Below are 15,858 nucleotides of genomic sequence, written 5' to 3' on the forward strand. Positions count from 1 at the left end.
ATCATGCCCGAGGCCGCCAAACAGCAAAACAAAAGTGTTTCCATTGCAATTTTGCAAACTGTCATTTTATTTTTTGGGCTTGTGATGGTCACTCACTTAAGCTGGTTTATCTATTGAAGTTCCTGTAAAATTGAAACCGAATCAGTGTCCTCGAGTAGGTACTCAAAGGACATGAGTCTGTAAGTCTTCTGTCATGTGTTATACATAAAGATAATAGCTTAATAGACTGGCCACACCAGCATGTCAAACCATCAAAGACCAGCAAGTACTGGGTCAGGACCATCTAAGACCATCTTTGAACAGCTAACAGCATAAGCTGGTTTTTAGCTGTTTTTTCGGCAGAGGAAACAAAGTGCATTCTTGCAGACGGTCGATGCATTAAATAACCTATCCGGGTTCAAAATCTCAGCTCTTTATCAATCTGTGATCTGATTTATCTTCCTCTCAGGACGGCAGCTTGAGATGTCTCCGTTTGCGTCCCCTTGGGGAATTGCGTCACTGCCAAGAGCTGCTGATACAATGTGGAATATGATGATGATGCTTCTCTGATTAGAGGGACAAAGCTGCTTTCAGACCAGAGGATGACCTTGTTAGCATCAGATCAGGGACGTGGCCGGTCACTGATGCCCGTAAGCCTCTCTGTCAGTAGCTGATCTTAGATGTAAAATTATCTCATCTTTCACCGAGTCTTGACATAAAAACCCCACAATCTAGCATGCAAATGCTTCATCACGGACTTTCCTGTTATCACTGTGGTCTGGCAGTATTGATGATGGGCTTGTGCTGTACATCTGCTGATGCAGTAGTAGGAAGAAGGAGGAGGAGGAGGAGGGCGGGGGGCTGACCTTCCCTTGTTCGCCGTCTCTAATACCCAGCGCTCTGAACTGTCTTGGTGCCAGGTTTCTCCCTTTCCCTCCCTCACTCCGACTCTTTTCTCTTCGATTGCAAGACTTTTGAACCCCCCTCCCCACCAGCTCCCCCTCCTAACCCCCCCTGCAGCCTTGTCTAAGGAGACGTCCGCCCGAGTGAACTCATTGACCAGGGAAAGGCTTGTTTTCACTCCCTTCTGGTGTAGGAAGGAGAAAGTGCCTACTGCAAAAAATGTGCATCTTTGCAAGAATTTTTGATCAAGAGTGAGTTTAAAAATTACATTTTCTTCCAGAATAAGTGTTTAAAAATGATGCTACCAAAATAGTTTGACTTTTTTTACAAAGCAATTGCACTTTTTAAAGGATTTTTTCGTAAATTTAGGCCAATTTCATTGACAATAGGTGATGCATCTTCGCAGATAGCAAATTTTGGTTCTAAAAATGTTTTGAGAATGAAAATGTTCCATCTTTGTTCTCATGTAACATTGTGGGAACATTTTATAAAAAACAATCCATGATCTGTCACCTCTCACCATCACTAAAACATCCTCAGAATGCTGCAGTTAAAACGTTGCGTCTTAGTCAGCATTTAACCTCATAGGGACATTATTTGAAAAGATGAACATCATTATAATGTTTTTAGAACATTAGATTTAAATGTTTTCTATGAAACATTATTACAACTTTTAGGTAACGTTAGCCAGTGTTGAGGGAACATTCCCTGCTAACTGGGTGACTTGTTAAGAGGGAGTTAGACTTGCAAATGAAAATCTGTGCAACAAATTTGGCAGTAAGCAGAGTTATTGCACCCTATTTGGACGACTCTTTATGTTAACAAAAAGCAACAGACACGCAAAAACAGACACTTTTTGCAGTGTTAACAGCATCCCGTCTGGTCTCTCCTGCCAAACAAATGTCCAAGTCAGAGGGACACACATACAGACAGCGGTGCAGAATGCAAATGACCGCGAGTGGATGAAAGTGAGAGGACGGAGGAAGAATTAGAGCTGATGAAAAACGAGATAAAACCCGCGTGAACACCACAGCATCGAGGGAGGATGGAAGGCGGGAGAGTGTGGGGACTGCAGGGCTCACTTGAGGACACACATGCAAGCGCATGCATGTACACATGCTTGATTAGTGCAGCAATCCTCTGTTCTCCTGATTAGTCTGAGGGTTTTTCCAGCTCTGTGTGCTCTCTGTTATACTTCCTCTTTTATCAGTTGACGAAAACAAGAAAAAAAGCTTTGCAAAAACAATGAAAGTATCGATTGCAAGTGATTGTCTGGGTAATTTTTCTGTGTGTGCATTACTTTCCCAAGCTCGGTGGTTAAACAGGGTGTGGTGCAGGCGTGCACGAGTTGGCGCATGGCACCGCTGTCCGTGCATTGAAGGCAGATATTGTTATCAAAGCCCTCTGCTGTGCCATACACTGTTCATATGGAAGAAATAAAGGTGCGTCATGGAGCAAAAGCAAGAAATGGGGCGCTTGTTTTGATACGCTGTGTTTCCGTAGTAACTCGCAGGGGTCACAGTATTTTGGCAAAAAGGCCAGGAAATTCCGTGGTGCCTGTTGATGATCAAAACCTACTTTTTCAAAAAATATCTCCGGGACAGTTTAACTGTTTGTGATCGCTGAACATGCTGGAAGTGGCAGGATTTCATCCAATCACATCAGTTACTCAGGAAACTAAACTTGGAAGCTACAACCACCAGTTACTGGTGATGACAACAATAGAACCACAATTTCTAACGTTGCTCTCTTACTGGTAAATTCAGCTGAACATAAACGGGAAGTCAACAAAAGATTTACCGTAAAACTGCAATAAATAGCCCGGGCTACTATTTGCTTCAACCAAGAACTCATCGAAATCGAAATTTCCACAATATCACCTAAGTTTTGCGCAAACCTGTCATGGAAACCCACCCAGTGTAACTATAATCACCTTTTACAGATACTGCAGTATAGGGCTGCTAGAAACAAGCACACATTATAGCACTCCAGTGTGTGATTTTAGACAGCATGCCGGCATTGCAGAGGCAAAACAAGCCTAATGGGCATGACATCTAACACAACAGCATCTGCCTCTAGTGTGACATACACGTGAGCAGTGCTTTACAAACAATAACAATGCCGTAACATGACAGTAATGATCGTTTGCTGTCCCTGTTATACAACGGCTAATCTCGTGCTGGGGGGGTAAGGGGTAACTGCAGCTTTTTATAATCTCCTGCAGTGGGTCACACACATAAAGCTGGGCATACACTGCACAATTATAGAAATGTTGTTAATTCCAACTCAAACTGTGTGTGTAAATTGTCAGCGATGTGAAGTCAAAGTTCATGATTAATGTTCTCACGCTGTACGTTCTGATCGTCAAGCCACCTGAGACGTCACACTTTACGTGTAATAACAGCCTATCGGCCACCACGCAACAATGCTAACAAGGCAGACGTGTGCTGCATTAATAATCTGTGCAATCCTGTGTGCCGAAACCTCGGCACTTATGGACTTGCAGATGGCTTAGAGGACATGGACAGCATGCCTTGTCTATTATGCATAGATAACTAGACGTAAGCTTGCTACTTTTACTGGTTGGCTGTCCAGTGTTGTGTTGCCATGCCGTTTTCAGATGCCCTGTTTGCAACTTTGCGCGGGCGCAGTGAGAAAAAAAGGCACTCACAAAGGGAAATCAACAACAAAAATTTCTGACATGTAAGAAATTAATCCAACTGTCTGAAGGCCACTCAGGAGTAGATGATCGGTCTCTGTCCCCCTGTACACTGCATGGCAAACTAAGCCCGACGAAGCCAAAATTTGACTCTAAACTGAGTCTTGCAGCTCAAAAATCAGGTAAAAAAATGGGCTAAAATTGTACAGTGCTGACTTGGCTTAACACATCGTCAAAAAGTCACACCTATCCCTCCCATAATCACGTCTTGCCGGCTGTCCTGTTAATACAGACATTGTTTCAGTGCTGTTAATACCTCCGCTGTCGGCTCAAAGGTGAGACAACTCTGCCCCAAGGCGAGACAACTCTGCCCCAAGGCGGTATACCGGAGTGATATTCCCCTTTTGAACAAGTATAAGGGGCTGTAGAAAGGTATTAAAACTGAACTCTTGCAGCGACGACCTGCAAACATGCTGTTTTATCCCAACCTTTTTTGCTAATATAATGTCATGTGTATTTTAATGTTTTATGCATTTTATTATATATTTGTAATCTATTTTCTAATCTTTTTTGACTTCTGAAAAGTGGCTGTTTCTTGAAGCGCTCTAATAAAAAAAAGGTTTTTTTTTTTTTAAAGAAGCAAAAATTCTGCATTCTGCAACTGTAAACAAAGTTGATGAGTAGATAGACTGAACCAAAGTGTGAATGTGCCATAAAACCAAAACAAGGAGCTAAAAGGGGCTAAAAAGCTGCCTCTTGGTTGCAGAATTGAGTGATAATCTTTTGTGGCTTCATTGCTGTTCCAAACTTTTTTGGCTTGCAACCCCTTAAAACCAATCGTTATGCAATTGCAAAACCTTGTCTACTAGTTATGGCCTTTCGTGATTTTCTTAGATTGTTTGATTTGAAGGTTTTTAAAAGTCTAAAGAGGTTAAAGTATGCAGCAAAAGAAAGAAGCAAAAATGAGAGAAAAGCCTTGTGCAGCAAAGGTGCACTTTTTTTTTTTTTTTTTTTTGCAGGTGCAACGTACAAAGACAAATGAGCCGTGTTGACATTATTTTGTCTCCCCTCCTGCACGTGTGACACCGCGGTGATCTCGAGACCTGTTCGAGCGTGCAAGCATTCCGTCTATTACAAAATCCAGGAATGTTCCACTGAGTCACGAACAAAAACACCAAACAAATACTTGAACAATAGCATGTACAGTAATTATGGCCTTAATATGCGGTTTCAGTAAACACAACTAATCCTGGAGAGACGAGCCAACCATCCAGAGAAACGCACACATTCAGGACGCTCTGGTGTCAGCGATCCTGCAGCGAGCTGTCCGTCCCATCCAGCTCTGCGCATAATGTGCTGCCTCGTACTGCAATTAGAGCTGGACGCGGGCCTGCGCGAGATGCCTCAAAGCATGCGGGGAAGTGTACTGTTTGTGCTGTTTGCTTATCCCACGACGAGGAGCGGGTTTCGGGGGGTGAGGGCCACCGCTGCCTGGCTCTCCCCGGCTGGCTGGGGAGTGGGTGCGGTGCTCCTCTCTGCCCACCACCTGGCACCACAGAGGCTATGTCTAGGAAAGAGACCTCTGCCAGGCCTCAATTACGGGGGGAATAATCCAGGACACACTGAAGCAATTACAGCCCCATATAAATCAATATGCTTTGGGTTAAAAAGTGATCTGCTCCCAACACTCTGGAGAGGCTCTGACTCAGTCGGCCTTTGATTTTTTTTCCTGAGAGATGGGAGCCGTTTCTCGGGATTTGGGCAGAGATGCTGCCGCCGCTGTGGTTCAAACTGTCACTCAGGCTGAGTAAACAGTCAGGTGACACGAGGAAGAGCAGAGGATAAAATAAATATTGATCCGCAGCCGCTGAGCCCTGAGTAAACAATCGTTGGGAAATTTATGTTGCATAAAGTCTGCATAAACAAACAAGCCGCCCCGCACGTTTACACAGATGCCTTTATGCGCGCTGGACTCGGAGATATGGAGGCTAATGAAGGATAAACACCGGATTATTTATGTATCAGGAGGCTTGCAGAGTCAAGAGGCTCCAACACAAGCTGAGGCAGCAGGGGGCACAACTGACGGCTCGCCCTCCCCTGTGAGGTCCAGCTGCTGAGCCCGGAAGCTCATTATCACGCCTGTGCTGCCATCTCCTGGTTCACCAGCACCACTGCCTGCACACTGAGACCTGAGACCTGAGGGGCACTGTCACACCCTGTCACAGCACAAAACAGCCCTGGACTCTCTCAGTCACAGAAAAATCCTGAAACACTCATACTTTAACCCCTTAACTACTGAAACTATAAACTATGCTGGAAATCACATATAAATGATATAAAGTCTAAAATATCAAACTGTACTTTGTGCTCCCATATGTAACAAAATACATATAAAACACAAACTTTATCCCTCAAAAAAGAGCCGTGCAATTTTTACACAAAACCACTAACAGAGAATCAAAAAACAACGGTATAGATAAAGAAGCAAGACATGAAGTATGTTTGGGACTAATATTTTTTGAGGGCTGCGTTTGTGAGGAATTGGTTTTAATTTATAATTCAGTTTTGGTTAGGACGGGGGTCAGAAATAGCAGGAATCATTTAAATGTTGATCGATTGTTAGGTTTTTTTTGTAATTTCTGAGTCAATAAAAAAAATAAAAATTAAATAAACAGCTTAAAAATTATAATTTTTAAATATTTATATATATTTTTAGATATTGATTTTATAATAATTATAAATATAGCTCATTGGACTTCTTTTATGAGCTTTAAAAAAATCTACTTCAAAATCTACTTATTTCTTGCAAAGTTGCTCTTTGCATTTTTTTTTTCCGTTTTAGGAAGAAATCAAATTAATTTTCTCAAGGTTCAAAGATTTAAATGTGAAAGGGGTCTCAAAACAGCACAAAAATTTGATGGTGATCCAGGTTTCAAAGGGTTAAAAAATATTGGGGAAAAAGGCAATGGTCAACTTGGCAAGACATTTTACACTCATATAAAAAAATAGTAAAAGATGGGAAGAATATGAGCTGGGTGGGACTATTCTGTATTATAAAAAAACGTGGAAATATTGTCCAGAAATTTTTTCCTCCCTCTTACAGTCCAACTTCGTTTCATTTCGCTTTTAATTTTTTTGCTTTTGGGTAATTTTTTTTATTTAAATGTATTTATTTATTACTAATTTTCAGGCCAGAAATGCAGCGAATTTAGTCAAATTTCAGTCCACCTCCTCTCTAAAATTTGCTTTCTGTTACTTGGATGCTGAAGTTTTTTTGTGTTCACACACAAACTTTGACCACGAGAAAACAGTTTAGAGCTGCTGAAGGAGAAAAGTTTTTTTTCTGTGCTCAGCTTTAAGGTAAAAGTTCACCCTAAAATCAAAAATAAATATTATTCTTACCTTTATCTGGAGTATCGGACGTAGAGACATCTGTCTTCTCTTCAACCTGACTGAACCTCTCTGGACAAAAAATGAAACACTTTTGTTTTTACTTACAGATTTAAGTTAAACATCACAGACTTTTTTAACGCACACAATAGATAATTTCTCAAACGTTTGGTCACAGATTTGTTAAAATGCGTGTTGGTGAGCACTTTTCCACCTGACAGGTGAGGCACATCAAGATGCTGATTAAGCAGCATCCTGACTGCAGGTGCGTCCTCCAGGCTGGCACCACGAGTCAGCGAGACGTCACAGAGACGCAGAGACACACGTTTTTAGACGATATTTCAAATGTCCAATGACGGTTTGCAGACTTTGTTCTCCATATCCTACGACTAAATGTCTACATCATATATGTTTAGATAATGTTGGATTTTGGTTACTTAATAACAACTTAAAACTAACAAATAGACTTCATTCGTCACCAGTATTATATTTCAAATTAATGTTAGCATGAGACATTGACTCACCTTTTCAGCATTATTTTTTAATAAAAGTGAAGGGAGCAAGATTTACATTTAAGATAAATTTATTTCAAAAGCAATGTAAGCAGAAATGATTGACTGGCTTTGATTATGTACATGCCTCACAGGTCATCCATATGCTTTATAGATCGAGTGAATCGACAGAATAAAGCAACAAGAAGAAATCAAATAAAAAAAACAGAGCTCATTCATTTTTTTTCTAAACGATGACGCCAGCTCGGAAATAAAAAACCTGCATTAAATTTAATGTTTTCTATTGAAATTCTATTCTCACTTCATCCGTGAACGTCGGTTCGACTTTGACGTCGTGACTGAGCGAGTGTTCCCACAGGGACTTTTTGAGGAGGAAGCCCAGCCCGCAGTCCTCGCAGATGTAGCTCTTTGGTTTGGTGGCGTGAGTCCGCCTGTGTTTCTTCATGTGATACGACAACCGGAAACCTTTGTCACAAATGTCACATTTAAATGGCTTCTCTCCTGTGTGGATGCGCATGTGCGACTTCAGATACCCCGACTGAATGAAGGCTTTCCCGCACACTTCGCACTTGTACGGGCGCTCGCCGGTGTGGTAGCGGTTGTGGAGCCTGAGCTCGTTGGCGGTGAGGAAGGTCTTGCCGCACACCGTGCACTGGTGCGGCCTCTCTCCTGTGTGGATGAGCTCGTGCCTCTTTAGCGACGTCTCCTTCATGAACTGCTTCCCACAGCTGTTGCAGGGGTACCGGACTCCGATGTGGATTTGCTCCACGTGGTTCGTCAGCTGCAGCTTGGTGCGGTACGCCATGTTGCACTGTGTGCACGCCCACGGTCTCTCGTCGGAGTGGGTTCCCATGTGCACCGTGAGCTCCGAGGCCGAGCGGTAACACTTCCCGCACTGCCAGCACAGGAACGGTTTCTCTCCCGTGTGTTTCCTCTGATGAACCGTCAGACAGTTTGACGATCGAAACTTCTCCGGACACATGCTGCAGATGTACGGGAACTCGCCTTTGTGGATTCTCTGGTGGATGGCGAGGTAGGAGAGCTGGATGAACGTTTTGTCGCACTGTGCGCACGGATACGGCCCGGTGAACTCGTGCTGCTTCTCGTAGTGTTCCCTCAGGCGCCTCAGCAGCGTAAAAGTCTGATCGCACATCGTACACTGCATCGGCCTGTGCATGAGCTTGTGCCTCTCGAACGCGGCCTCGTTGGCGAGTATCTTCCCGCACTCTTTGCAGTAGAGCGGGTCGTGAATCCTCTGGTGCACTTTGAGCATCGTCATGCTCTTGAACTCCTTCCCGCAGTCGTCGCATTTCATGATTTCGCTCACTTCCACTTTGCAGACGTTTTCTTGGTGCTCCTTCAGAGCGGACGGGTACTCGAAGTGTTTGCCGCAGTTCGAGCACCACACGGGGATCTTCAGCGGCGGACCCTGTTGGGGGTCGACACTTGCGACTTCGCTCTGGCTCGGTCCCGCTCTCGGCTCCTTTTTCCAGGAGAATCGGGTGATTTTTTTGTGACAAATGGCGTAAATCTGGTGCCGTTTGAGGCCGTGCATGTGTTTGAATCGCTTCTTGCAGTGGATGCAGTGGTACGGACGGTCCTCTGTGTGACACTGAATGTGCCTGTTGAGTGTTTTGACGCTGTCGAACGCACGAGAACACACAGGACACACTTTCGCGGCTTTTCTCCTGACTTTTTGCACAGGTGCAGACGAAGACTCCTCGGAAGCATCTGCATCTGGATTTTTTTCTCTCTTGTCAAAAATACTTGCATCGGCTTCAGCCAAAATCTGCTCCACCGTCTTGCTCTCCTCCTCTCGGATCCCCTCGTGTCCGTGAATGATCTGATGCTTCTTCAGCGTGTCCTTGTACTTGAAGCCCTTCTCGCAAGTCATACAAATAAAAGGTCGCTCCTCCGTGTGGGATCGTAAATGCTTTGCGATGTCCGCCGTGCACGGTAAGATCCGGCTGCAGATGGGACACACTTTACCTTCCGTCGACGCCTCCGACGGCGGCTGTGGATTTGAGCGCTGCACCTCCCTCTTTTTCGACCTTTTTAGCTCTCTGCTTTTACAAATCTCCTTCTGGTGTCTCTTTAAAACGTACGGATTCTTAAATTTCTTCTCGCAGAAACAACAGTTATACGGGCGGTCCTCGGAGTGCGACCTCATGTGTCGCTCCATGTCGACACGACGGCCAAAGTACTTCCCGCACAGAGCGCAGATTTTGTGTTTTCCGACATCTCGGAGGTGCTTGGATCTCCTGCGTCCTCCTCTTTAGTGCTGATTCCTTCTTTTTCGTGAACGCGCATGTTGTGCCGGTTCATGTCGTAATGGTCCCTGAATCGTTTATCACAGTTGGCGCACTTGTATTTGAATTCCCGGTTGGCAGAGTGAGTTTCTTGGTGGCGTCTCATGGCCGCAGCCCGCAGGAAAACCTTATTGCACACAGGACAGGTTTTATTGTTGGGGTACTTTTTTCTTTGCCTCTTCTCGGCCGTTGAGTCTTTTTCCGTTATGGCTTTTCTCTTCACCTGCAGTCTTTTGCTTTGTTTCAGCGGTTGAAACGCTGCCGGCTTCAGGGCGTCCCTGATGTCCTCAGCCCCGTCCTCGTTTACCTCATTTTCCGTTTCATCGTCAGGATCGCCCAAACCGGACGGCTGTTCAATCTGAATGTAGTCCAGCAGCGTCACGGTTTCCCCCTCCACCTGCACAGTCATGCAGCCCTGCATCTGCTCCGACGGAGGCTGTAACTGGATCTGATCTGCGTGGATGACGACCTTCTCCAGCTGAGGGAGGGACAGCGAAGACAGGATGCAGTTCCCAAAGGAAGAAGGAATGGTCTGAGTTTCATCTGCGGAGGAAATAAGTATGCCATCAGCTTCGTGGTAAACAACAATAAACAAAAAAACAATCAGATAAGACCGTACGTCTCCCTGCCGTCCATATAAAGAGCGGTGCTGTAATGAGATGTTTAATCCTGTTTTGTTAGATAGTGTCGTAGAAATTATTATTTTATACAACTGAATCATAAAAATGTCATCATGAGAGTATGAATGTATGAGTCATCAGTGGTCATATTTGGGTACTTTTCGGAGGCCTCAGAGTCCTTCAGAGTCTGCATGCAGGATTGTGAGGAGGCTCCGGGGAGTTAAGATACTGCAAGAGGAAGATCCTGAAGATGTTTAAATGACACTGACAGGAACAGCTGTGTGAAAAGTAACATTTAAAGATGAGCGATTCTCCTATTAATTTAAGTTTTTGGCCAAAAGCTTCTCTGATCAGATCTGTGTGATAAACATATATTCGAGTAAGAAAAACTGAGACTCACAGTGTTTAATTATGCATCAAGTTTGTGTTATTATTCATCCAGCTTACTTTATCGTTCGATTCATTAACAGATAACATACGTATACATGCATACGCATACACATATACGCATGACTTTGCAGCTAATTATAAAAATTAGAAATTCTCTGAAATGACTATTGATTTAAAATATAAAATATATATTATTTTTAAAAATAATGACTTAAATACTGAATATTTAAACATAACTTAGGGACTATTTTTCTTTTATAAGGGGGGGGATACAAACAGGGGGGAATGTCAAATCATTTTAAAAGCACTGGGGAGGGACTCATGATTTTGATTTGGGCTTTAGGGGAGGAGCATACAACTTTAAACAGCTGCATTTTTCTGTTTAACTGCCTTAAAGGAAAAAAAGTTGTTTTTTTCATTTTTTGGAAACTTTTTTGTGTGATTTTTCGTGAGAACATGCCTTCCAAACCCATGGTCCCACAAACTCCAAATTATTAAGATAAGAAATGGGGTTCTTACATCAAAGTTTAGCATGTTTTCCTGCTGAGGACATGAAAAATCTTTGAGATTGAGACACCAGATTAAAGCTCGGGATGAAAGCTATAAAACTGTGCACGCAGCCCACATGTGACTCACCAGATAAGTCGAAATGTCCCAGTGTTGTGTGGTACTGGAGCACAGTTTTCAGGTGCTGTGGGTCGGGAACAGAGTGCACACACTCCTCCAGAGCAGATGGGACAGCACTGAGCATGGAGGCAGTCTGAGGGAAAAAACACCACATTACAGAAAGAAAAAGGACAGAAAATCACGTCCACGGGTTTTCAACGCAGGAGGCATCTGCAGATTTTTTAAAGTAATCTCCTGGTCATGTACAGACATTTATCACATGATTAACATGAAAAAAAACTTTAAAATGTTTAAAATTCTGGAGATAAAAGGAGCATTTTTTCTCTTATATGATTCCTGAGAGGACTCATGCTGCAGTACCTGCTGAATGTCTGGCACTGGAAGAAGCTTCTCCAGTCTGGACAGGAAATCCAGCATTAGCACCTGTAGAGCGCCGTCATATTCAGGCCCGAAATCTGTAGGAAAGACATCCTGAAGGAAATAATCACGTTTTAATGCTCATGTACCCCACGGCGACGGCACATTATACATTCTGTTACAGTCAAGACTGCTTCAGTTATATAAACATATACATATATCATGTAAAATACATAAAGACACAAATTACAAAATTACAAACCTGGAAAAACTTCTCCTTTTCTTCAGCGTCTTTCAACAACAATTCAACCTGATCCACAAAGTTGGATTCTGGAAACTCAACTTCTGCAAAGCATGGCTGCAACAGAAAAAAGCACAGATGCACTTTGAACACAGAGAAATGAAAATTTGAAAACACTGGTGGCCTCAATATCACATGTAACCCTTTGAAAGCTGAACAAATTGGCTTGATTTTTCTTCTTAAGAAACATAAGGCGGGACTCAGCAACTTATAACAAATGGTCAAAAAATTATCAAGATATGACTAAAAAGTTAGGCCTACAAGACGTAACTTTAGTAATTAATAAATCACCTGAAAATAAGCCAAAACAAGAAAAATGAATAAATACATTAAAAGAAAATTACTTGAAAATAGATTTAAAACAAAGAAAGTTAAAAAAAATAAAATAAAAAAACAAGAAAATGACCTGAAAAAAGAAAATTACTTGAAAATAGGTGAAAAAAGAAAAGTAAAAAAAATATTTAAAAAAAACAACCAAACAAGAAAATAACCTGAAAAAAAGTTTAAAAAAATTAATCAAATAATAAATGCATTAATTTTCTGTAACATAAACATTCTTTAAAAAATATACAATTTGTAGCATTTTCCCTCTGGTTTTTTTTTTTGAGAATTTCTTGCTGAACATTTCTTGTCAACTTGCTCATTGCCTTTCCCCATCATGTTAAAAAATAAATAAAAATCCAATCGGTTTGTTGAGGCATCAAAGGTTTAAATGCTTGTGAAAGGCAAATGACCGCAGCACAACAAAACTGATGTGGATCCAGGTTTCAAAGGGTTAACGCAGCTAACCTGTGCTGCCCAGGTGGACACGAGGGCCTTGATCCGCTCCAGGTGCATCTCGATGGTTTCTGTGTCTTGTATCTGCTCGGCCCGACACAATTCAAGAACCACCTGCAACAAATGTTTCACCTCGGGGTAAATAAATGTGACGTCGCGACGATGGAAAATTTAAATCTTTCTCCTCTTTTCAGAGGAGACATTCAGCGCCTTGCGAGTGATGCTGACATTTTCTGTCAGAAGAAATATTAAACCTCTTTATCTGCTGCACCTTTACTGTCTGTCTGTCAGACAATAATTTAGCTTTTATTTATTTAGAAGCTTTGAGTAAGACGTCTTTTCCAACTGAGTCAACGGTGACGACTAGAAAGCACAATAACAGGTTTTTACAGGTTGTTTTGACAGCTTAAACATCTGCAAGGGAGAAACCAAACTGCTGTCATTTGTCGTTTCCATACAGAAAACATGTTTTCTGAACACTCATCAATAATATCGTGCAGTTTTACCCGCGCTCTGAGTCCCAGGAGGAGCTGAGCTTTCTGATCTGCATTCAGAAGATCAGGAACGATGTCTGAAACTGTGCTGATGAACTCCTCCACCGTCCCGTAGTCCTGCACGCTGCCCCTCTGGACGACCTGCCACATGGCCGCAGACACCAGGCGCAGAGGAGGGATGAAGAGGCGGAGAGACGGCAGCAGGAGCGGGGACTCTGGAAAATATTTAAATAAACATCAACACCCACAGTGCCTTGCAAAAGTATTTCTATTTTGTTATATTACAGCCAGTAATTTTTTATTGGGATTTTTTTTGTAATGGACCTCCACAGAACAGTCGAAATTGGTGGAGTGAAATAAAAAAAAAAAACAAAAGGTTTTGAAAAATTCTGAAAAATAAAATAATGAAAATGGCGTGTGCGTATTTATGGTCTTATTTAGGGGCGTCACAGCAGACGGGGTGAATGTGTTTTTCTTTTCTTTTAGGTAATATGCACCTCTTTGTTTTGTTTCTCTTTGAAGTCATTTTGTGTCTCGTTTTGGTTCCTTTAGTTCCTTTACTTTGTGTTGTTGTTTTTAGATAAATTTTGTCTTTTTTAGTCGTTTTATGTCTCCTAGCAGTCATGCAATTTTTCATTACAACAACAAAGTGCTAAATATGGCTGTGGAAGTCATGACTTTATATTCTGCAGGGCGATATCTTTTTAAAGAAAATAAAATTCCTTTTATTTTTTGTTTCTATTTTGACGCTGGTTTGACTTTGAAAGGTTACCTGTCTTGTATTTTTGGTTTAAGCCACCATGTAGTCCAGCTACAGAAAAATGCCAAAGAAAAAAACAGGGAAAAAATATATTTATAATTATTATACTTAAATATTTAAAAAAAATTTTTAACTTTCTTTTTTTTTAACTCTTATTTTCAGGTACTTTTGCATATACTTTTTACTAATGTCATCGTCATTTCACATTCATTCATTGATGATCTGCTCATGCTTTGAAAGAAATAAATTTGTTAGGGTTTCAAAGGGTTTAAAGTACACATTAATCTGTGAATGTCACCCATTTAATCTCACTGTAAACTGAAATAATGACAGTAAACTGCCACTTTATATATTATTTAGAGACAAAACTGTTCACAACTATTTTAATAAATCAGTTTTTATTACAGTAACTAACAAAAGGAGAGCGAGTTTGGGTGTTTGGGGTCCGTGTTGGGTCTGGGTCCGGTCAGCCGCCCAGTAACCCTCCTCAGCACACCAGTTACTCCACCTCCTTCAAACTGGTCCTGGTTGCCTTCACGGACTGGAAACTGTGTCGTAATTATGACTTACACATGACCACCAACGCAAAGTGGAAAATATGGCTGCAGAAGTCGTGACTTTATATTCTGCAGGGTGATATCTTCTCAGAAAATACAACATCAATGTTATTTTAACGTGTTCCCATTTAGACGCCAGCTCGGCTGTCAGAGAGCTTGTATTTTTGTTTTTAGCCGTTAGCTGCTAACTCCACAGCTATAGTTTGAAGCTCGTGAATGCAGCACCAGTCAGCCGCTATCCTGCTAGTTTTCAGCCGCTAACTGATGCTAACGTCTGTCAACAGTTAGCGGTCACCGCCTGTTACCTTTAAGCACGCGGAATAACTAACCAGCGTGCTAATAACTAGCTTAGCTTCCAGTAACCGCCGCACACATCAGCTCTCAGCACAAAGCCACCGCCATCTCAGAGCGGGGTACGCCATGTTCAAAATCGGACGCACACAATCCGAAAGAAAACCGGATAACTCGCTGTGTGCGATATGTGATTTAAATCCCGTTGTCTTACCGTTTTCGGTGCGATACGGGCTCTCCATTTTATCCAGGAAAATGTGAAATTAGAGGAGTAAAAGGACTCGGGGTTGTTGTGAGTCGATGTCCGCCCGACCCTGCGGTGCGAGCTGGCGGGGAGGAAGAAGGGCGGCTCGATATTGTGTCCGGAGTGCGCAGGCGTCGACAGCAACACAACCAGGAGCCGCGAAACCAGACATAAACGGGTTAAAACGGGTTACTGTCCACTTATACTACCTGCCGAGACATATTTTCTGTTAACTTTAGTCAAGAGAAAACAACATTTTGTTAGATTTTTGAACAACTTTTGGGCGGTATGCAAAGGAAATATGTTGTTCTTCTTCGCCTGGTGAATATCAGCTTCTCAGAAAGCTGCTCTGTTGATTACTGCCACCTGCAGGCTGTTTGCATGCATTTACTCCTGGTATTAAAAAGACATTATATATATATATCAATAATAATAACAACAACAATAATAATAATAATGCCACAAATATTAATAGTATCAGTAATAGTAATTATTATTATAAATATTTTACATAATTTTAGTGACTGAGGTAAGAGACAAATCACATTTTTCCTCTCAAAAATTGCTTTTATAGTTTTTTATAGTTTGTTTTAAAAATGAATATACATTTAATTAAAGTAAGGCCTTTGCCCATACTATGCCTACAACATCTGCTAATTAAATTGTATCCACTTATATTGTTAAATTG

At 42.0% G+C, this 15,858-nt stretch overlaps 2 protein-coding genes across 2 annotated transcripts; both read right to left on the minus strand.

Annotated features, from left to right (window-relative positions):
- Positions 1-5,579: 5,579 nt before the first annotated feature.
- Positions 5,580-9,613, minus strand: LOC121961686 (zinc finger protein 2 homolog). Its single transcript, XM_042511752.1, has 3 exons — positions 7,745-9,613; positions 6,944-7,001; positions 5,580-5,737 (listed from the first exon to the last, which is right to left on the minus strand). Exons 1-3 carry the CDS (start codon positions 9,611-9,613, stop codon positions 5,580-5,582), a joined length of 2,085 nt encoding a protein of 694 aa, XP_042367686.1.
- LOC121961687 lies at positions 9,610-15,392 on the minus strand. Its single transcript, XM_042511753.1, has 7 exons — positions 15,141-15,392; positions 13,331-13,533; positions 12,837-12,938; positions 12,009-12,104; positions 11,750-11,860; positions 11,399-11,522; positions 9,610-10,295 (listed from the first exon to the last, which is right to left on the minus strand). Exons 1-7 carry the CDS (start codon positions 15,166-15,168, stop codon positions 9,610-9,612), a joined length of 1,350 nt encoding a protein of 449 aa, XP_042367687.1. The 5' UTR covers positions 15,169-15,392.
- Between the last annotated feature and the right edge of the window lie 466 nt (positions 15,393-15,858).

Source organism: Plectropomus leopardus, chromosome 22, assembly GCF_008729295.1.
Source record: "Plectropomus leopardus isolate mb chromosome 22, YSFRI_Pleo_2.0, whole genome shotgun sequence".
Classification (NCBI taxonomy): domain Eukaryota; kingdom Metazoa; phylum Chordata; class Actinopteri; order Perciformes; family Serranidae; genus Plectropomus; species Plectropomus leopardus.